Source organism: Carcharhinus amblyrhynchos, chromosome 6 (assembly GCF_965287045.1).
Source record: "Carcharhinus amblyrhynchos chromosome 6, sCarAmb.v2.hapA, whole genome shotgun sequence".
NCBI lineage: Eukaryota > Metazoa > Chordata > Chondrichthyes > Carcharhiniformes > Carcharhinidae > Carcharhinus > Carcharhinus amblyrhynchos.
In genome coordinates, this window is record NC_137329.1 from 125,018,728 (window position 1) to 125,042,418 (window position 23,691).

General features: G+C 44.6%; 1 protein-coding gene across 1 annotated transcript in view; it reads right to left on the reverse strand.

Moving 5' to 3' along the window:
- The window catches only part of washc3 (WASH complex subunit 3), a 33,887-nt gene extending 11,141 nt beyond the window's left edge, over positions 1-22,746 (reverse strand). The window contains exons 1-5 of the mRNA XM_080191419.1: positions 22,674-22,746; positions 20,993-21,091; positions 15,936-16,001; positions 9,367-9,477; positions 121-234 (exon numbers count right to left, since the gene is read on the reverse strand). Of these exons, the coding sequence (XP_080047545.1) occupies positions 121-234; positions 9,367-9,477; positions 15,936-16,001; positions 20,993-21,091; positions 22,674-22,724 (441 nt within the window). The 5' untranslated portion in view covers positions 22,725-22,746. The remainder of the gene's footprint in view (positions 1-120; positions 235-9,366; positions 9,478-15,935; positions 16,002-20,992; positions 21,092-22,673) is intronic.
- Between the last annotated feature and the right edge of the window lie 945 nt (positions 22,747-23,691).

Consider the following 23,691-nt stretch of genomic DNA (forward strand, 5'->3'; position numbering starts at 1 on the left):
CTCTGTTGGGTGAAACTTGAACCTTAACCTCGTGAATCAGCGGGGAGAAGGTGACCCATTGAGGCATGGCTGTTATTAAAGTCAAGACTCCTACCACAAAGAAAAAGAAAAAATACACACCACTTGCACCATCTTCAGGTATCTTGCATATCGAGGATCTTTGGCTACAGTAACAACATTTTCTGTTAGAGAATCAGCTTTGCTTTGGGTTGTAGATTCAGTGTTTTGTTGGACCTGAAAAATAAAAGCAGCTGCAATTAGAGACGGAACTCAAGCGCGTTAATATCTTAATGAAAGGAATTAAAATTTTAACAGGTCCAAAATCCATTCAACAAATTTCCTCATATACAGAACAGACGGATGGAATCAAAATATCCCATGAAGTGCACCCACATATTCCAGGATGACTGATGGCAGGGAGAGGAGGAAATGGCAGATCCAGTTCCAGGACGTCACAGAAGAATGCCTTGTATAACCAGTTACTCTGAAGCGTAGTGAGATAAGCAAGTGCAGCAATACTCCCGGCATCTGACAAGGCAGCCCTGCCAGGTATGGTACCCACCGCTTACAACAGGCATGTTATGAATGAGATTTTCCAGCTATAGGCAGTGACAGACTGCAAAACCAATTTGGGAACATTAAGAACTTGCATTTGTTTAACACGCTTAACAGAACAAAATATCCCAAGGCACTTCACAGGAGCATCAAAAAAAAACCTGACCCCGAACCTCAAGGAAATATTAGAACAGGAAGCTAAAAGCTCAGTCAGTGATGTAGGTTTAAGGGAAAGAATGAGAGAGTCTTAAAAGGAGAGAATGAGAGGATAGGAATGGCAGTTCAAGGTAGCTGAATGCACGGTCAACAATGGTGCAGTGATTAAAAGCAGGAATGGACAAGGTGGCAGGTTGGAGCAACACATCTCAGAGGGCTGTATGGTTGAAGGAGATTCCAGAGAGAGGGATGCGTGAGGCCGCAGGAGGGATTTGGATGGATGAGAATTTTAAAATTGAGGCACTGCTTAAACAGGAGCCAAGATATAGGCAGCAGGGTTTTACATGAGTTCACATTTATGGAGGTTGGAGGCCATCCAGCAGAGCATTGAGGTGGTCGTGCCTAGAGGTAATAAAGGTCTGGATGAAGGCTTCAGCAGCAAACCCAAGCAAGGCTGGAATAAAAGCAAAATACTGCAGCGGCTGGAAATCCAAAATAAAAATAGAACGTGCTGGGAAAACGTCTGGCAGCATTTGTGGAGAGAGAGTTAATGTTTTGAGGCCAATATGACTCTTCTTCAGATATTGAGAGTTTTTTTTTGTTTATATCCAACTCAAAATGAGACATTCCAGATCCAAGCTGACAAGACAGTCTGGCCGCTTCCTGTCTTGGGCTTGATCTATATGATCCAAGCTGATTGGAGCAGACTTTGCACCTCCTCCATGGTTTGATCTCATTTACATCTTAGCCAAAAGGCCAAGACACTGCTTTAAAAAGTTGCTTCAAATGAAGCCTCAGTGTAACCTCATGACTTCAACCTTGGCAGGACAACAAAACTACACTTGATATTAGCCAAAAGGCTGAGAAATTATATTAAGAGTAATGTGTTTTGAAGAGTCACATTGGACCCAAAATATGAACACTCTCTCTCTCCACTGATACTGCCAGGCCTGCTGAGTTCTTCAGCACTTTTTGTTTGAGACATGATCGGAGATGGACTATGTTTCAGAAGTGGAAAGAAAATCTTAATGATGGAGTTTATTTGACACTGGACACTCATCTTATGGACAAGTAGCATGCCAAGGTTCTGAATTATTTGGTAGCAGAGTTTTGAATATGCTCGATTGCGGAGGGACAGAATGGGAACCTGGCCAGAGAATAATGAAACAAGCTACAGGCAATAGACATGGATGAATGGTTCAGCAACAAATGAACTGAGGCAAGGTTAGAGATGGGCGATGATCTGGAATAAGCAATCTTAAAGATGGAGAGGATATGAAGTTGAAAGCTTATCCAGGATCAAGTAGCAAGGTTGTGAATGGGTTGGTGCAGCCTCAGGAAGCAAGTTGTCAGGGAGAGGGATGGAGTCCGTTGCTCGGGAACCAAAGACAATGGCTTTGGTCTTGCCAATATTTAGCAGCAGGAAGCCAGGAGGGAGATCCAACATGCACATTTTAAAAAATCCACTGCATTTTTCTGCCGCTTGTTTGTTGCTCTTTGAACATATCAGGACCAAACTGATGATAAACTACTCTGTCAATCCGTGCAACATTGTGGGATCGTAGCACTGACCTTTGATCCAACCGAATGGGAGAGCACAGCAAGAAAGGAAAGCAGGAGAAGAACAAACTCTCTAGCAGCTGGTCGGAGGACGAGAAATGGGTGAGAGACGGAACCCTGCAGTTACTGAAGCAGGGTCATCTGTTAAAAGAAGGATTCCATGATAAAGCACACCCGAAATAGCTGGCCCACTAATACTCTCAAAGTGGAGCCTTTGTAATTGACCAGATTATTGATGGTGAATGATTAGAATGATTTGTATGAGTCAGGAAGTGCCATGACATGGTATAAGTGGCGGGGATTGTACTGTACTGAAGTGGAAGCTGAGATTATCTAGCATGTAAAAAGGATCAAAAGGCTCATGTTGTGTTAACATAAACAGCTTTAATGCAGCACGAAAATGAATCATATTACAAGATAATGTAGAGGCAGGATATAATTCTTAATCCAGCCTTTTCCTCGCAATTAACTAATCTAATACAAGGAAATCAAGCTGTCTGAAGGTTCCTACTTTGACAATCATGCAGCAAAGCAGCCACGATTCTTATTGCAGTCTATCTGGACCATGACAACATGGAATACTTACACAAAAAGAACACTAAATATAAACTCTTCTGCCCATTACACAACTCCAAGTTAAACTTCAGACTAGAATGCAAACCTTTAAAATGAAAAATACAAAAAGATGTATATTTATACAGACTTTATTGTGCAAAAGCATTCTGAGAGGCTTCGTAAGAGTATTCTCAAAAAAACTGACACCGAGGCACAAAAGGAGATATTAAGACAAGTATCTTAAAACTGAGGAGGAAGAGGTATTGGGTTAAGGAGCATCTTAAAGATGGAATGAAAGGGAAGTAGAGATGCATCAGAGTTTTAGGGAGGGAATTCAGGACTTAAGGGCCTATGCAGCTAAACACAGCCGCCCGCGGTGGAGCAATAGAAACTGGGGGTGTTCAAGAGGTTGAAATTAGAAGAGAATGGAAATCTTGCAGCTCTGTGGGGTTGGAGGAGGTTAAAGATTTACAGAGGTTAGAGGATTGAGGCCAAGGGAGATTTTGAAAGCAAGGATGAGAACCTTAAATCTGAGGCTTTGCTGGAGAGGAGCCAATGTCAGTCAGTGAACATAGGGAGCCACCCCTCTTCTTCTCCAAACCTAAGAGTGGTGGGAAAAAGATCAAGTCTATCAACACTCACCTAACCTGTTAAATAATGTAATCCTGAGTCCTACCAAACATTCCCATATTGTGCTCCAGTAAAACGCCTTGAATTGCAGTCTATATACCTCAATGTACCAGAGGAACTTTTCCCACTCATACTCCATAGTTCCTATGAACTTTCTGCAGGTGATTACCAATTAAGAACCAGAACTAGCATCTTCTGCACAACTTTAGTTGGGTGAGCTACTTTGTATACTGTTTTCAGGGAGAGAGAAGCAACTTTTTGAGGGGAAGGCAACTCGTCCAAACAAGAGTGCATGTAGGGCTCCTTTCCAACGCTCATCGCAGAACCATCTCACTCAAAAATGACCATATATACCGCTCATCTTAAATATGGAGCTAACAACCCTGCACCCCATCCTACTCCGATTCTCGAAAGATGCCACAATCAGACTTGTAGCACAGAATTGCTCAAACCTACCTTTTAAGTGTAGAGTCAACAAACATTCAATTATGGAAGACCAATACATCACACATGATAAGCAGAGAGTAGCTGAAATAGGTGACATATCGCATGAATGATGATCAGCAACGCATGACATTTCTGAAGCAATGTTTTAAGGTTCTGCCATGAGCTGTGTGTCTATCAAATAAAAATAGCTCTCTGGCAATGGGGAATACCATAGATTCCTGTCATAATCCACCATTCCCAGTGAGACATCCTTCAGTTCAGAACTCCGATTACAGCAGATTTTCCACATGAAGTCATCCTTTGACTTGCTTCATCTTTAATTTGAATGTCAAATGCAATTTCTAATTTTATTTATATTCATTCATATCAAGTCATCTATTGGATAAGTGTTCCTGTTCTAAGTACGCAACATACCCCCTAACTTAATTACACTGCAACAGGTCAACACATGATCTTCAGTAATTGCATAACATGTCATTTAAAACAAATAAGCTAGGGTTTAAATTACTTCAATGCCCTTGAAATAAAGATTGTTTTAAACAGTCTTACAGCACAGGGACATACAGTGCTGATAATAACTGCAGTAATAACCACTGATTAGGGTACACAGACTGAACTGCACTGGTCTGTTAAGTCGCATTGAGAGTTGACTTCTGGTGTTTTACTCGAGATTTGTCTTACCAGGATGGCCAAACAGGTTGCTGACACGCAGGGGTCGAGATTCATCAGCAAAGCGACCAGCATAATCAAGGATCTCATGCATCTCGGATATTCTCTCTTCCACCTTCTTCCGTCAGGAAGAAGATACCAAAGTCTGAAGACACGACTCAACAACAGCTTCTTCTCTGCTACCGTCAGGCTTTTGAATGGGCCTCCCTCGCATTAAGTTGATCTTTCTCTATACCCTAGCTATGACTGTAATACTACTTTCTGTAATCTCTCCTTGCCTTCTCTATGAACAGTATGCTTTGTCTGTACAGCACTCAAGAAACAATACTTTTTACTGTAGACTCATACACGCGACAATAATAAATCAAATCATCTGCTTTGCTCTCACAATGAGACTTTAAGTATGTTTACACTGTCACTTCAGTGTTAGTTCTGAGAGTCTGATAAGTCAACTTGCTGTGGCCTAGAGGCAAGCGTGTATACTCAGATTTCCATGTTGGAAATGAAAATCAACACATGGTTATTGCACTCCCAGAGTTGAAATTCAAAGATTAATATGAAATACAGCAGTGACAAAGTATTCTCTCTGATACGGGGAGCGAGTGAGGTTTCTTGTTTACAGAGGAACAGAAGTAATTGTTTGCTGGAAACACATTTATACGATTCGGAAATCCATGTTATTGAGCCTTCCAGCTCATGCAGGAGCTCAAATCCATGATCCCATTAATTTGCACATATATCAAGTAGCTGATACTAACAGATCTCAATATTCCCCTTTAGGATTTAGCCACCAATGAGCCGTGTTCAAACTTCCACATCCATGTGATTTTAATGAGACAAATTAACAAAGAGCGGTGCCATACCTGACACACAGGGGCATGTCACGGTTGCTGTGACACAGTTACGGCTGTTGGAGGCCAATTATCAAATGGGACACTGCTGGAGAAGTTCCACAAAGAAACATCTTCAGCTGCTTCATCAGTGCCCTTCCCTTCCTCAGTCACAGGTCTGACCTGCTCACTGACCACTACAGCTCCGTTTGCAACACTTCTAGTGATGGAGCAGTCCATAATAGGGCACAACTAAGCTGATCTTTCTCTACACACTAGCTACCACTGTAATACTACATTCTGCACGCTCTCATTTTCTCCTCTATTTTCTGTATGTTTTATCTGTATAGCGCACAAGAAACAATGCTTTTAACTGTGTGTTAATATATGTAACAATAATAAATCAAATCAGATGTGGACAATATCCAGGTTTGAGCTCACAATTTGTCAGAGAAATCAGCCAAACAAGCTCTGGGTTAATGATCATTTTGAAAAAGAGAAAGTCAAGGCTATCTCCTCCCCCAACCTTCACTGGCAGCAGTATGATCAAGTTGTCCACCATTAACATCACTACTGACCATACATTTAACTGGAAGAAACATATGAACAAATGAGAGAGGAGCTGAATGGAGGGCTCTGACAAATGGTGTTCCTCATGGATCAGTGCTGGGACCTTTGCTATTTGTAATATGTATAAATGATTTGGAGGAAAATGTAACTGGCTTGATTAGTAAGTTTGTGGACGACACAAAGGTTGGTGGATTTGCAGATAGTGATGAGGACCATCAGAGGATACAGCAGGATATAGATCAGTTGGAGACTTGGGCGGAGAGATGGCAGTTGGAGTTTAATCCGGACAAATGTGAGGTAATGCATTTTGGAAGATCTAATACAGGTAGGAAATATACAGTAAATGGTAGAACCCTTAGGAGTATTGATAGGCAAAGGGATCTGGGTGTCCAGGTACACAGGTCACTGAAAGTGGCCATGCAGGTGGAGAAGGTAGTCAAGAAGGCATACATGCCTTCATTGGCCAGGGCACTGAGTTTAAAAATTGGCAAGTCATGTTGCAGCTTTATAGGACCTCAGTTAAGCCACACTTGGAATATAGTTTTCAATTCTGGTTGCCATACTACCAGAAGGATGTGGAGGCTTTGGAGAGGGTACAGAAAAGATTTACCAGGATGTTGCCTGGTATGGAGGGCATTAGCTATGAGGACAGGTTGGAGAAACTTGGTTTGTTCTCACTAGAGCGACGGATGTTGAGGGGAGATCTTATAGAAGTCTACAAGATTACGAAGGGCATGGACAGAGTGGATAGTCAGAAGTTTTTTCCCAGGGTGGAAGAGTCAATTACTAGGGGACACAGGTTTAATGTGTGAGGGACAAGGTTTAAAGGAGATGTACGAGGCAGTTTTTTTTTTTACAGAGATGGGTGGGTGCCTGGAACTCATTGCCAGGGAGGTAGTGACTTTTAATGGCCATCTTGACAATTACATGAATGAGATGGGAATAGAGGGGTATGGCTCCTGGAAGCATAGGGGGTTTCAGTTAAGTCAGGTAGCATGGTCGTTGCAAGCTTGGAGGGCAGAAGTGCCTGTTCCTGCGCGGTAATTTTCTTTGGGCAGGAGTGGGCTGTTTAGATCTGCCATTCAATAAGATCATGCCTGATCTGATTGTGGCCTCAACCCCACATTCTCTACCTCAGTAACTTTTGACTCCCTTGTTAATCAAGGATTTTTCTACCTCTGCCCTGGAAATATTCAATGATGCTGCCTCCACCTCTCTCTGGATCAATGGCTATAAAACAGATTGGATGTTGGGTAATCTAATGCAGCGACTCACCTCTGGATCTCTGCAAAGCCTTTCCAACATCAGCAAGGCTCAAGTTGCTGGGTGAAAAGTCTGGAACTTTCTACCTTAGCCACAGCCTTCAGCTGTTCAAGAAGGTGGTCACCAAATTCTCAAGAGCAGTTAGGGATTGGCAATAAATGCCAGCCTCGCTAGCAACATTCCTATCCTCGAGAACAAATTGTCAAAGAGTCACGACAGAATACTCACCTCTGGCCTGAACGAATGCAGAATATAACATATTTGTTTAAACTTTATTTATCAGTGTCACAAGTGCGCTTACATTAACACTGCAATGAAGTTACTGTGTTTCAGGTCTCTTCCACTGAACACAATCCTAAACCCCTCATCAGCACACCATACATAGGTATATTTACAGTGTGCACCACTGCAGCTCACCAAGATTATGTAGACACAAACACCTTCTCCTGTGATCTCTACTACACAGGACAGCAGCAGCAATTTTATGGGATCAATCACAAACAATCCTGACTTGAACATGTAATTGGGCATTCCTTCACTATTATGAGCGGCATGGGGAGCACAGTGGCTAGCACTACTGCTTCACTGTGCCAGGGACCTGGATTCAATTGCCAGCTTGGGTCACTGTCTGTGTCTGCATGGGTTTCCTCTGCGTACTCCTGTTTGCTCCCACATTCTGGAAAACGTGCTGGTTCGGTACATTGACCCGAACAGACACTAGACTGTGGTGTCTAGGGAAATTTCACAGTAATTTCATTGCAGTGTTGTTAGCCTTACTTGTGACTAATAAGTAAATTCTATTACTGGGCCAATATCCTGGAATTATTTAACACTAGTACACACACAGAAGCAGTCCCATTCCAAGGACTGCAGCAGTTCAAGCAGAAAGCCCATCACCAACTTCTCAAACGCAATTAGGGATGAACAATAAATGCTGGCTCTGTCATCCGGAGAACAAGAATGGATTGAACATCATTAAATAAGGATATTATCAAACTAGAAAGAGTGCAGAAAAGATTTACTAGGATGCTACCAGGACTTGATGGATTGAGTTAAAAGGAGAGGCTGAATAGACTGGGACCTTTCTCGCTGGAGCATAGGGGGCTGAGAGGTGACCTTATAAAGATCTATAAAATAATGAGGGGCGTAGACAAGGTAGATAGTCAATATCTTTTCCCAAAGGTAGGGGAGTCTAAAACTAGAGGGTATAGGTTTAAGGTGAGAGGGGAGAGATACGAAAGTGTCCAAAAGGCAATTTTTTCACAGAGGATAGTGAGTGGCCAGAACAAGCTGCGAGAGGTAGCAGTAGAGGCGGGTACAATTTTATCTTTTAAAAGGTGTTTAGATAGTTACGTGGTTACGATGTGTATAGAGGGATATGGGCCAAATATGGGCAATTGGGATTAGTTTAGGGGCTTTAAAAAAAAAGGGTGGCATGGAACAAGTTGGGCCGAAGGGCCTGTTTCCATACTGTAATCCTTTATGACTCTATGAATGGGATTTGGAAGTCTCTAACTGGGCCTTATAAATGATTCACAGCCAGAATCCGGCTGCCCAGGACATAATGCAGAAGATAACAGACTTGATTTTCATCAGCTTAAATTCTCCCTGCCCAATTTAGAATCAGTATATGTTGTAGGCCAATAAGCTGGTCAATGCCCTTTTACAAACCAGCAATTTGTGACATGGATGTTGCTAACCTGGAATCTAACAGTCAACTTCAACTGCATTATTCAATTACCTATTGGTCTCTATTTTGAGTAAATTCATTGATCATAGAATTGATTTGTATTTTGAAAACTACCATTACACCTTCAACTAATCACAGCATGAACCTTCCAATCCCTTGTGCCCATATCTTCCAGCACAGCTGATGGCCATCCCACCCATCACGCTCATGTTGTTTCTTTGAAAGAGCTATTTAATTACTTGCTCTTTCCCCATAACCCCACAAGTTTTTCCTTTTTAAAGTATTTATATAATTCTGTTTTGACGGTTACTATTGAATCTGCTTCCACCAATGTCTCAGGCCGAGCATTCCAGATCACCATAACTCACTGGATGAATAAACAAGTTCTCCTCAGCTCCTTACTGGGTCCTCACTTCATCGAGCAAATAATCACATTTTTACCTCAGGCTGCTGCTGGACACTTGCTGTCACAGAGGATGGACCATTTGCAAAGTTCTGATCCTGGTTCGGTGTCTCTACTTTGACATCTTCCAGACCGGGTATCGAAGAAAGCTGCAAGCAATAAAACAACGGGTTAAAACTACCAACATGTGGAATACACCACTTAATAAACAAAGCATTTTCCACCTTCTGCTCTCACTGTTGGGGGGAAGACTGCAGCCTCAGCATCAACATCTCATTCGAAGATTGGCACCACTGACAATGTAGCACCCAATCAGTACTGTCACCGGAGGTGACGGCCTACACTCGGTGCTTAGATGTCTGGGGGTAGTGTTTGAACACGAATGTCTCCCTCAACAATGCCAAAGTAAATTCCATTCTGAACTGACTGACCTAACATTCAAAAGATCCTCACGCCAGAAAAGATGCAACTTGCCAAAGTGTCAATTAACTTCAGAGTTGGCTCTATATGATTCACAAATCAGTCGATAAATGTGCTGTTACTTCTCACCTTGGAGTTAGGTCACACAACTTTATGAGATTTATAAGCCCATCATTGAGCCAGGCAAAATAGTTTTGCAAAACCCACTGTCTGTGAACCAGAAAAACAGATGTTCATCTACGTTGCACATACACAGAATCACTTAAACGTGCATTTATATAGTACCTTTCAGGATGTTCCTCAAAATGCTTCAAAGCCTACAGAGTAGTTTTGCAGCACGTGTATTATTGTAGTGTTGGAAACCTGGCAGCCAATACCCGCACAACAAGCTCCCATAAACAGCAATAGAATAAATTAACCATTTTCGGTGCTGTTCGATGAGGAATAGATTTTGTTCAAGTCACTGGCGGAATGCCCCTGCCCTTCTTCAAACAGAGTCAGAGGATCCTTTGCAGCCATCTGAGGGCATTTAGGGCTGTTGGTCTTATGCAAAGGTAGCACTTTTAACAGTGTGGCATTCCCTCAGTACCAAGCTGAAATGCAAGCCTACATCGTGGGTTCAAGCCTCTGCCGTGAGCCCAGGACCTCTGACAGAGGTGGAAGTGTTACCTGCTGAGCCAAGGTCAATACCTGAAATAATTTGTTCTGGGCAAAGGGAGAGAAACATAAGTTGTATGTTATCCTGACTCGAAACACTGGCCCTATTCTCTCTCCACAGATGCTGTCAGACATGCTGAGATTCTCCAGCATTTTCTGTTTTCGTTTGTCATTATGGTTACTGCATCATTTCAAAACCCTCACTTGAAATGACATCAAATTCTCAAAACAGCCTCACTGGAAATTCAAACCAATTACAGAATTCACTAGAAGCAGAAACACCATTTCAATCCATCTCAAAACATGGAATATAATCAATGACTGAACAATTCAATCAAAACCAGGAATTTAAATCTCTCCACAAAACCTGGAACCAAAACCGTAATAAAAATCACCACAATATTCCAAGCCTTCAAATCCCCTTGTAAATTTATATTTAGTAATGGTTTGGGCAGAAGAACAGAATCAATATAGCCTGTTCTTCCAAACCACCCATCAGCTTCTGTAACGTGATGCAGAATAGCCCTGCATCACTTTCCCTAATGTGAATTGAACCAATTCCTTAAAAACCGCCAGGGTTTCTGTTCCCCAACCCTCTGTTTGCATTGGTTTTGCAATTCTTGTTTAAATTGAAGCACTATCTAAATTCCCATTTTCCTACAACATCCCCAGGTTACGATTGCTCCTTAATTGTTGTACACTGAACCAGACAAGAGTTTCCGAAATGCAAACTGAAGAACTCAACAAGGAAACCTGCTGATTTAAATAATTGTTTCTCTCAGATTTTTTTCCTTGCAGTAACCCATCATTTTGCTTTTCCAGCCAAGTTTCTTAAACAGCTCAAATTTGCAAGTCACAAAAATCATTGTCGCAAAGTCACTGCAGCAACAATTCTAAAGAAAGTGCAACATAACTTAAACGTTCTGATGCTGTCAAAAGAATGAGTGCGCACCAGTGGGAGATATCTGAAAAGAGAAAGTCACAAAGCTAGATACATAGACACAAATTAAAGAAAGCAGACTTTCCTCAGCACTACAAAATCATTTTGCTTTTCCATTGCAGTGTGCAATATTTATACTGAATGCAGCTCTGCTAACATCGCATTCAGTTGGCTGGTTCCTTTCAAATGAGTAATGTTTTTCCATCAACATATGGCAATATTAGTGTCTAAGGGGACTACTCGAGTCCACTGGAGTTTCATCATAAACTATTACAAGACTCGAGTGTCATTACTCTGAGCAGTTAAACAGTTCACAAGAACAGCAGTAAGTTAAATATCCTTTTTCCGCCTATTTTTAAGATCTTATCCATAAAGTTTAAATATTTTCATCTATATATTAAATTTATGTGCGTATTGCTCTCACTGTGAATTGGAGAAACATCTTCAACTTCGCTTCCAATTTTCACCCTTCTCAGTTTCACATGGTCCATCTCTTGCCTTCCTCGACTTCTGTACCTGCCTTTCTGGTGGTAGGCTCGTAATAGATATTAGTTGATAACTTACTGACTCTAACAGCTTCCTTGATTACATTTCCTTGCACGTTACACACGATAAGGGCTCCATTCCATTCTCCTATGGAAATTTCCTGAAAAGCAGCTGCCCTGTCTATGTTTGGTCTCCCTTAAGTAGGGGACCACATTGTAAACAGCGAACGCAGTGGATTGGAAGTTTTATTTCTGTTGCATCTGTTTAATGATGCAACCTTCAACAACAGCACTTCTGAGGTGTCTTCTTTAGCCCTCAAATGAGGATTTCTCCCCACTGTGGTTATACAGTCAGAGGTTTACAGCATGGAAACAGGTCTCTCGTCCCAGCTTGTCCATGCTGCCCTTTCTTTTTAAGGCCCCTAAGCTAATCCCAATTGCCCGCATTTGGCCCATGTATCCCTCTATATCCATCGTACCCATGTAACAATCTAAATGCTTTTTAAAAGACGAAACTGTACCCACCTCTACTATTACTTATGGCAGCTTGTTCCGGACACACACTACCCTCTGTGAAAAAACTGCCCCTCTGGACACTTTTGTATCTCTCTCCTCTCACCTTAAATCTATGCCCTCTAGTTTTAGACTCCCCTACCTTTGGGAAAAGATATTGACTATCAAGCTGATCTAGGCTCCTCATTATTTTGTAGACCTCTATAAGATCACCCCTCAGCCTCCTATGCTCCAGGGAAAAAATCCAGCCTTTCCTTATAACTCTACCGGGACTTGATGGACTTATCAAGTCCCAGTAGCATCCTAGTGAATCTTTTCTGCACTCTTTCTAGCTTAATAATATCCTTTCTATAATAGGGTGACCAGAATTGCACACAGTATTCCAAGTGTGGCCTTACCTATGGTTGACAGGGCCTTAATTTGTTTCCCATGGTTTCATTCTTCCCACTTCTTGCAGAAGTATGATAGGGTTCCTCTTGTCATCACCTTACAGCCTTCAACGATCATTCGCCAGCATTTCAATCATTCCCAGTGCGATGTCACCAGCACAAACATCTTACCACCCCCTCACCTTTCAGCCTCCTGAATAGACTATTCCCTCTGTGATTTCCTGGCACACTCCTCTATCACCCCTAATACCCCGTTCCCTTCTCACAGCATCTTCCCGTGCAAATAAGTAAAGTTTATTTATTAGTCACAAGTAAGGCTTACATTAACACTGCAGTGGAGTTACTGTGATATTCCCTAGTCACCACAGTCCGTCGCCTGTTTGGATCAATGCACCTAACCAACACGTCTTTCAGACAGAGAGGAAACTGGAGCACCTGGAGGAAACCCATGCAGGCACAGGAAGAACATGTGAACTCCACACAGAAGTGACTCGAATAGGGAATCGAACCCGGATCCCTGGCGCTGTGAGCTGACAGCACGAAGCACTGTGCCACCACGCCACCCATGCTGTGGAAGCATTGTAACACTTGTCCTTTTACTTCCTTTGTCTCTTTTTCTTCCTTTCCATATTTCAGTTTTTCTCTTACTCTTGGTTGCAAACAGCAGCACACCTGCTATAGATGCTTTTGTTTCTTTTTTGCCCTCTCACCTTCCCTTTAGTCCTGAATGACCAACTTTTCTGTTATCCAATCTATCCTTCCTATCATAGATCCTCCCTTTGTCTTTGTCCCATCCAACCGTTGCTCAACACATATTACATTTTGGACTCAAGAGTCCTGACAGCTGAATACATGGGTGACAATGTGATTGGAACTGGGGATGTACAAGAGGCTGAATGAGATTATAGAGAAAGGGAGGCTATGAAGGTTTTGGAAACAAGGATGAGAATTTTAAATAGTGATATTGCTTAAACAATCTAGGTCAAGGAGCACAGGGCTGATGGGTAAAGGGACTGAATGCAATTTAAAAGCGGGTAGCAGAGTTTTGGATCATCTCAAGTTTACAGAGGTTAGAAAATGGGAGCACAGTCAAGGTGCCTTTGTGAGGTCCAGTTAAATTAGTTCACATAACCATCAGCCATGGCTAGAACATAAGAAACAGGAGTTGGCCATTTGCCTCTCCCCTCCCCCCATCTGCTCTGCCATTCAAGAAGATCATGGTTGAATCTCTACATCAGCTCCAATTTCACCCTTATTCCCATATCCCTCAAGTCCCTTGATACCCAGACCGAGCATCCACAGCTCTCTGGCTGTGAATGTATCAACAGTTGCACTGCATAGCGATGACGTTGTTAGAGATGGATGACAGGCACATGAGCTCACCTATAAATAAACACATGATGCAGTATTCCTTTAAGGGACCGCTCTTTTGATTTGTTCCTTAGTTTGTTTAGGTTAATTGGTCAAACCTAAAATAGTATAAATAAACACAGCTGGAACAGTGGGGCTGGGAGGAACTGCAAGAGTCTGTCACTGTTGAGCTGCCTTGTGAATAAACCTGCCCAGGGTATAGGATTAGCTTTAGACTCACTCATCACATGCTACGGCTGGATTTAACACAGGGTGGAGAATTCCTGTGAGTTCACACCCCTTGTGAGCGAAGAAATTTCTCTTCACCGTAGTTGATCACTGACTTCATATCCTGATTCTGCAACCCGGAGTTCTAGACTCTCCAGCCAGGGAGAATGGTCTCTTAGCGTCTATCCTGTCAAACCCTCCAAAACATTCAGCTATTTCAATGAAATCATTTCCCATTTTACTAAACTACAGAGATTATAGGTTCATTCTTCTCAATGATTTAGCGAAACAGGCTTGAGGGGCTGAATGGCTGAGACCTGTTTCTTTTATGATTCTAACAAATCACAATTGTATTCTTATTGAAACATATAAGATGATTAGAGGTTTAGATAGGGTGGACAGTGATAGCCTTTTTCCTCGGATGGAGAAAGCTAGCACGAGGGGGCATGGCTTTAAATTAAGGGAGTGTAGTTATAGGACGGATGTCAGGGGTAGGTTCTTTACCCAGAGGGTGGTGAGGGATTGGAATGCCCTGCCAGCTGCAGTTGTAAATGCGCCTAGTTTGGGGGCGTTTAAGAGATCCGTGGATAGGTTTATGGACGAAAAGGGATTGGTTTAGGTTAGTGGGTCATTGTTTTTTAACTGGTCGGCGCAACATCGTGGGTCGAAGGGCCTGTTCTGCGCTGTAATGTTCTATGTTCTAAATGAAAGCTTACAATTCCGAAACCTGACAATACACAAATGTCACCAGAAATAAACAGGAACAGAGCAGACACTGAACGATTACAAAAATCTAATTTAGTGAATAATAAATCAGACTATAGACTGTAAAATAGCAAATATGAGATATGAAAAACATGATAAAAATGAGAAAATTGATAATTAACCTTAGTAATTACCAGTGCATCATGTGTGTCATTTACAAGATGCACTGCAATAGCTTATTAAAGCTTCTTTATTTACACTTGCCAAGCCTAGAATACCAGGGCAGTAGGCACATGGGAACGTAACCTCCTCTGAATTACCTGTGAGCCACACCTTCCAAACTTATGACCTCTACCACCTAGAAGAAGAGCAGCCGATGTAAAGTAACGTCACCACCTGCAAGTTCCCACTCAAGTCATTCACCATCCTGACTTTGAAATATATCACCGTTCCTTCACTGTCGCTGGGTCAAAATCCTGGAATTCCTCAGCACTGTGGGTGTACCTGTACAACAGGGACTGCAGCAGTTCAAACAGGCAGCTCACCACCACCTTCTCAAGGGCAATTAGTGATGAACAATAAATGTTTGCCTTGCTGGAGGTGCTCACATCTCAGGAAGTTTTAAAAAAAAGCAACTGGAAATGTCAAATAAATTTGAAACTACTTCCCAAAATATTTACAAAATTACGGAGCAATTTTGATATCTCAAACAGCAAGTGATTTTGCTGCATGTGCATACAGTCTTCATCCGCAAATCTGTTACTGCTCTTGTACATTCACACCCAACCATAGTGGCAGAAAGGACACGTGATTTATACAAGTACATCTGCTTTCATTATACACTGGTGATGCATCAGTTACATGGCACATGGCGTGATTTACTGAGACACTTCCCAGCTATAAAAACAAACTCTGCTCACCTTTGCCTCCAGAATGTTGAGTGTTGTTTCAATTTGCTGGATGCGTAGAGAAAGGCTGGCCAGTTTCTGCAAGAGTGGAAACAAACTCTGCTGATAAATGGAAACTTGCGAAAAAGGGGAAGATGCAGTGGGTTTTACTTTATGAACAAAAATACACTGACGTTGATATAACACATCATGTCTCTCAGACATCTCATGGTTTGTACAGGCAATGAATTAGTTTTGAAGTACAATGACTGGCGTATGGTCAGTAGAGCAATACAGTGGTACCCAAGCAAACAACCAAGTGAGGAATGTCCAGCTAATCTGCTGGGCCGGGGGAGCACAGAGAGGAAAGAGATTGAGCTTTTGCTGAGAACAACGGAAACTCCCCATTCTCATGAAATATATTTTAAAAATGTATTCACGGGCATCGCTGGCGAGGGTAACATTTATTGCCCATCCCTAATTACTTTTGAGAAGGTAGCGACAAGCTCCCTTCTTAAACCATTGTAGTTTACGTGGTGTAAGCACACCCACAGTGCAGTGAGGAAGAGAGTTCCAGGATTTTGACCCAGGGACAGTGAAGGAATGATTTAGTATACATATGTTAAATTTGGGGTGAAGAGTCTCGGAGGGAATTTGCAGATGATAGTTCTCCCATGTATCTACAGCCCTTGTCCTTCTAGTTGGTAGTGATTGTGGGTTTGGAAGGTGCTGCCGAGGGAGTTTTAGTTCCTGCAGTGTATCTTGTAGATGGTACACATTGCTGCCACTATGTCTCAGTGGTGGAGGAAGCAAATATTTGTGGAAGTAGGCTGCTTTGTTCTGGGTGCTGTTGAAATTCTTGTGTTGTTGGATCTGCACTCATCCAAGCAAGTGGAGCTTATCCATCACACTTCTAACTTGTGCCTTGCAAATGGTAGGCTGGCTTTGGCGAAACAAGAAGCAAGTTACACACCATAGGATTCCCAGCCTTTAACCCTCATTTGTAGCCAGAGTATTTATATGGGTTGGTCCAGTTCAGCTTTTGGTCAAAGGCAACCCCCTAGGAAATTGATAATGGGGGACTGAGTGATGGAATGTGATTGAATGTCAAGGAGCGATGGTTAGATTCTCTTGTTGGAGATGGTCATTGCCGGGCAAAATGTTACTTGCCACTGGTCAGCCTAAACCTGGATATTGTCCAAGTCTTGCTGCATCTGAGTATGGAGTGCTTCAGTATCTGTGGATGGTATTAAAAGCAAACATCCCCACTTCTGACCTTATGATGGAAGAAAAGTCTGAGATGAAGCGGCTGAAGATGGTTGGGTCTAGGACAGCACCTGAGGGACTCCTGCAGTAATGGTCTAGAAGTGAGTTGACTGACCTCCAACCACAACAACTATCTTCCTTTAATAGAACCCCTACAGTGAAGGAGGTCATTTTGCCATTGAGTCTGCGCCGACTCTGACAGAGACTCTTACCAGGCACTTTCCAATAACCCCATGTATTTACCCCGTGAATGCCCCTAGCCTATACATATTGGACCATTAAGGGGCAATTTACCATGGCCAATCCACCTAACCTACACATTTTGGACTGAGGAAACAGGAGCACCCAGAGGAAACCCATGAAGACATGGCAAGAATGTGCAAACTCCAGAGATAGTCAGTCAAGGCTGGAATTGAACCCAGGTCTCTAGCGCTGAGGCAGCAGTGCTGACTGTGTCACCGTGTTGCCTTTCAGCGAGGTATGTGGCAGGTTTTTCCCCTAATTCCCATTGGCTTCAGTTATACTGAGATTCCCTGATGCCACCCTTGGTCAAATGCTGCCCTGATGTCAAGAGTAGTCACCTCACCTCGGGTTTAGCTCTTTTGTCCACATTTGAACCACAGAATCCCTACAGTGCAGAAAGAGGTCATCCAACCCATTGAATCCGCACTGACTCTTCGAAACTGCATCACATCCAGGCCCTCCTCTCCATCCCACCACTGCAACCCGATGTATCTATCATGGCCAATCCACCTAATTTGCACACCCTTGCACTGCGGGAGGAAACCAGAGCGCCTGGATGAAACCCATATGGACACGGGGAGAATGTGCAAACTCCACGGTGTCAGCCAGAGCCAGAATTGAACCCAGGTCCAAGTGCTGCGAGGCAGCAGTGCTAATCACTATGCCACCCACCAGGCTGTAAATGAGCTCAGGAACTCAAACTGAGCATCAGTGAGCAGGTTATTGCTAAGCAAGTGCTTAGTGGGTCGTTGATGACGTCTTCCATTATTTTACTGATGATTGAGAGAAGACTGATGTGCAGTAATTGACCAGGTTGGATTTGTCCTGCTTCTCGCAGACAGGACCTACCCCAGGAATTTTCCACTTTGCAGGGTAGATTGCCAGTGTCGTAACTGTACTGGAACAGCTTGGCAAGGGGCGCCTCAAGTTAGAATCATAGAATCCTACAACACAGAAGGAGGCAATCTGGCCCATCAGGTCTGCACCAACCACAATCCCACCCAGCTGCTAACCCCATAACCTCATGCCAGTCCCCTTGACACAAAGAGACAATTTACCATGGCCTATCCACCTAACCAGCATATCTTTGGGCTGTGTGGGGAGGAAACCCACGCAGACACGGGAGAGAACATGCAAACTCCACACTGACAGTGACCACAGTCCCTGGCACTATGAGGCAGCAATGTTAATCGCTGTGCCACCGTGCTCCCCAAAGTTCTGGAGCACAGATGTTCGGCTGGAATACTGGCAGGGCTCGTTGTCATTGCAGTCTCTAGAACCTTCAGTCATTTCTTGATACCAGATGGAATGAAGTAAATTGGCTGAAGATGCTGGGAACCATCCACTCAGCACTTCTGGCTGAAGATTGTTATGAATGTCTCAGTCTTTTGTATTAATGTGCTGGGCTTCTCCATCATTGTGGATGGGGATATTCTGGAACCTCCACCACAGAGTTATTTAATTGTCCACCACTGGGTTCGCTTCCTGGCTTGGGTCATTGTTTGTGTGGAGTTTGCACATTCTCCCCATGTCTGCATGGGTTTCCTCCCACATTCTGAAAGACGTGCTGAATAGGTGCATTGACCCAAACAGGTGCCAAAGTGTGGCAACTGGGGGAATTTCACAGTAACTCCATTGCAGTGTTAATGCAAGCCTTACTTGTGATTAATAAATAAACTTTAACTATACACAACTGGACATGGCAAGTTTGCAGAGCTTGGAGCTAAGCAATGCCAATACCAATGGATCAGATTAACCTATTACATGCTACTTCTGTTGTCTGGCGCATAGGAGTCCGATGTTGTAACTTTACCAGGTTTACATCTTACTTTTAGGTGTGCCTGATGCTGCTACTGGCACACCCTCCTACATTGTCCATTGAATCCGGGGACCATCTCCTGGTAATGGTGAAACCACCAAGGAATCTCGCTGTTCTCCATCACAGGAAAAACCCTCACAAGAGTCCTGCTAAATCGTCTGGTCACTCATCTGGAGCTAGGCCTGCTTCCAGAGTCACAGTGTGGCTTCCACAAAGGTCGCAGGACTACTGACATGATTTTTGCTGCGTGTCAACTTCAGAAGTGTCAGGAGCAGAATTCCAAGCATTTGTTGACCTTGCGAAAACTTGTCAGCCGACAAGGCCTGTGGAGGATCATGTCAAAGTTCGGCTGCCCCCCCAATTCATTCAGATGGTACGCCAGTTCCATGATGGCCAGAGTACTGGATGGGAGAGAATCTTCTGAGGCATTCCCAGTCACCAATGACGTCAAACAGGGCTGTGTGCTCACATCCACACTGTTCAGCATGATGTTTACTGCCATGCTGAATGATGCCTTCCAGGGCAGTGTTGCTGGAATCAGCCTCAAGTACAGTGGATGGGAAGCTCTTCAACCTGAGGAGACTTCAAGCTATTACAAAGTGAAGGAGACTGTTCTGAGAGATTTCCTTTTTGCCGATGACTGCGCCCTGGATACTGACTCAGAGCTAGAGATGCGAGTCAGTATGGACAAATTTTCCACGGCTTGTGACAACTTTGGACTCACCATCGACATTAAAAAGACCGAAGTCATGCACCAGCCTGCTCCTCATGCACCGTACACAGGACCCATAATCACAATCAAAGACCAGAAACTATAGGCAGTGGACCAGTTCACTTATCTTGGCAGCACCCTCTCCCAAGCAGTGACTACTGATACAGAAGTTAACTGCAGAAATAGCAAAGGCAAGTTCTGCTTTTGGTAGACCGTGCTCCACTGTATGGGAACTTCAAGGAATCAGCCCAGCAACAAAACTGAAGGTGTACAGCGCCATGGTACTCACTCCCTCCTGTGTACCTGTGAAACTTGAATTGGCCTGATCAGTTATCTTCAGCCACACGACATCCAGCCTCAAAATGGATGATGGTGTCAGGGTCCTCATTGACGATGATGGATGAACAAAATGATGAAATGGATAGGCCAGGCCAAGAAGGTACAGGTTGTGGTTGAGAACAATCTCTGCTGATGGCCCACAGTGCCTTATGGTTGCCCAATCTGGAGTTGCTAGGTTTGTTCAAAGTCTATCATTTAGCATAGCCATAGTGCCACACAACATGATCAAGGGTATCCTTAATCTGAGGTCAGGACTTTATCCCCAGAAGGACTGTGCTTTGGTCATACCTACCGATACCGTTATGGACAGATGCATTTGTGGCAGGCAGGTTGGAGAGTGTGGTAATGTGGCCCCTGTAAGAGGTAAAGAGCCGGACCCTACGGAGTAGCTGTGTGGGAAGCCGAGCCAATTGATAGCAAGGGCGTGCCAGGGAGAAAGATACCTGGGATTAGGTTCTGTCAGATCCATAGCTCATGCGTATAGGTTTAATAAAGTTTTCTCGTTTGAGCCACAAGGAGTCGCCTGAACATCGAAAGAAATTAAATTAATTTGCCGAGTATGTAATTCAAACAACAGTGAAAACGGAAACATCATCCAAGTATACACCATTCTCTATAATAAGCAAATTATAAACTAGACAGCAGACAAGGAAAGCATCTATCGAGTGGGTCAATCTACCAGGAGAAAAACAGAACAGGTTTTATAATTACCTCTTCACAAACTGTTGAAAATCGATTCAAAAACCGGACAGTATGTGCAATAAACTGGTTGAGAAACGCGACCGTCCGCTTCTGCTGGATGGCTGGAACCTGCAGTGAAAAACCCCAGATTAATTTTACATTATGCTAACTGTTGAAAGCCAAATCAGGGAGGAACACTGGGTAATGCACCAAAAGAAACCTTGCACTGAACAGTATCATTCAAAAGGAAGGAGGAACACTGGGGAAATTCCAGAAGTGCAGTCAGCGAGCAGCAAATAAACACACACACCTAAAAAAAAATAAAAAACCCACTCTGAAAAATACTGGTGAGATAACTGATAGCAACTGAATACCAACCAGTATTATCAATTTGTCATAGCACTGCAGTTTAAGATTTGTACTTGCAGCTGAAGTTTTAGTTTAGAGGCTAGAGATTGATGGCATAGGATTAGTGACCAGGGTTAGAGGTTAATTTTAAGGGCTAGAGGTTATTGGATTAATGCTGGGGTTTAGGGATTAAGACAAGTAATTCATGTTTGGGGGCAGGGTAAAGTGGCTACATTTAGAATACTAGGATATAGAAGGTTTAAGCTAAGTTTAAGTCTTTTACTTTTATTTATTAGTGTCACAAGTAGGCTTACATTCACACTGTAACGAAGTTACTGTGAAAATCTCCTAATCACCACACTCCAGTGCTTGTTCGGGCAATGCACCCTAACCAGCACACCTTTCAGACGGTGGGAGGAAACCAGAGTACCCTGAGGAAACCCATGCAGACACAGGGAGAACGTGCAAACTCCACACAGACACTGACCCAAGCTAGGAATCAAACCTGGGTCCCTGGCATAGTGAGGCAGCAGTGTTAACCACCGTGGCACCCTACTGATTAGGAGTTAAGATTAGGGTTTAGAGGACGGGGGTGGGGTGGGGTGGAATTTAAAGGACGGGGTGGGGAGTGGGGGGTGTTTAGAGGACAAGGGGGGTTGGGGGGTTCGAGATTCAGGGTTAAAGTTAGAGGTTGAGATCAAACCTTAGAGAAACAGATTAGATTTGGGGGGGGGGGGGCGGTGTTTAGATTTGTGTGGGGGGGGTGTTTAGATTTGTGGGGGGGGGGTGTTTAGATTTGTGTGGGGGGGTGTTTAGATTTGTGGGGGGGTTTAGATTTGTGGGGGGGGGTTAGATTTGTGTGGGGGGGGTGTTTAGATTTGTGGGGGGGGTTTAGATTTGTGGGGGGGGTTAGATTTGTGTGTGGGGGGGGGTGTTTAGATTTGTGTGTGGGGGGGTTTAGATTTGTGGGGGGGGTTAGATTTGTGTGGGGGGGGTGTTTAGATTTGTGGGTTTAGGTTGAAGTTTAAGATGATGGGTTAATATTTAAAGCTATTGCCGTTAACAACAGCGTCCAAACAACACACAACCGGGGGGGGGGGGAAGGGGGGGTGGGGGGGGGGAAGAGTGGGGGGAGGGGAAAGGGGGGGGAAAGAGGGGGTGGGGGGAAAGAGGGGTGGGGGGGGAAGAGTGGGGGGAGGGGAAAGAGGGAGAAGTTGGGGGGGGGGATCTGCCCCCGGCCCCGCGGCTTCCACCCGGGACCCAGAATCTCCCCCCGAGCCCGTGTCTGTCTCACCCCGGTCCCCCCTCTCCCCGGGCTCCCCCCTGGCCTAGCCCCCCCCCTCTCTCCCCGGCCCCCCCTCACCCGGGTCAGGTCGATCCCGGATCCCACCAGCGGGAGCCCATCCGCGTCCATCCCGCCCACCGGAAGCAGCGCCTGACCCCTGACCCGGAAAGGAAGCGAGCGGCAGGGGCGGGGAGGACAACCCCGAGAGTGGGCGGAGCTAGGGGTAGGGTCCTGAATCCGTTAGAAGTCGTGGTCAGTAAGAGAGAGAGTGACCATCAGGGAGAGTGACCGGCAGGAAGAGTGACCGGCAGGGAGAGTGACCATCAGGGAGAGTGACAGGCAGGAAGAGTGACCATCAGGGAGAGTGATCGGCAGGGAGAGTGACCATCAGGGAGAGTGACCATCAGGGAGAGTGACCATCAGGGAGAGTGACCGGCAGGGAGAGTGACCGGCAGGGAGAGTGACCATCAGGGAGAGTGACCGGCAGGGAGAGTGACCATCAGGGAGAGTGATCGGCAGGGAGAGTGACCGGCAGGGAGAGTGACCGGCAGGGAGAGTGACCATCAGGGAGAGTGACCGGCAGGGAGAGTGACCATCAGGGAGAGTGACCGGCAGGGAGAGTGACCATCAGGGAGAGTGACCGGCAGGGAGAGTGACCATCAGGGAGAGTGACCGGCAGGGAGAGTGACCATCAGGGAGAGTGACCGGCAGGAAGAGTGACCATCAAGGAGAGTGACAGGCAGGGAGAGTGACCATCAGGGAGAGTGACCGGCAGGGAGAGTGACCGGCAGGGAGAGTGACCATCAGGGAGAGTGACCGGCAGGGAGAGTGACCATCAGGGAGAGTGACCGGCAGGGAGAGTGACCATCAGGGAGAGTGACCGGCAGGAAGAGTGACCATCAGGGAGAGTGACTGGCAGGGAGAGTGACCATCAGGGAGAGTGACCGGCAGGGAGAGTGACCATCAGGGAGAGTGACCGGCAGGAAGAGTGACCATCAAGGAGAGTGACCGGCAGGGAGAGTGACCATCAGGGAGAGTGACCGGCAGGGAGAGTGACCATCAGGGAGAGTGACCGGCAGGAAGAGTGACCATCAAG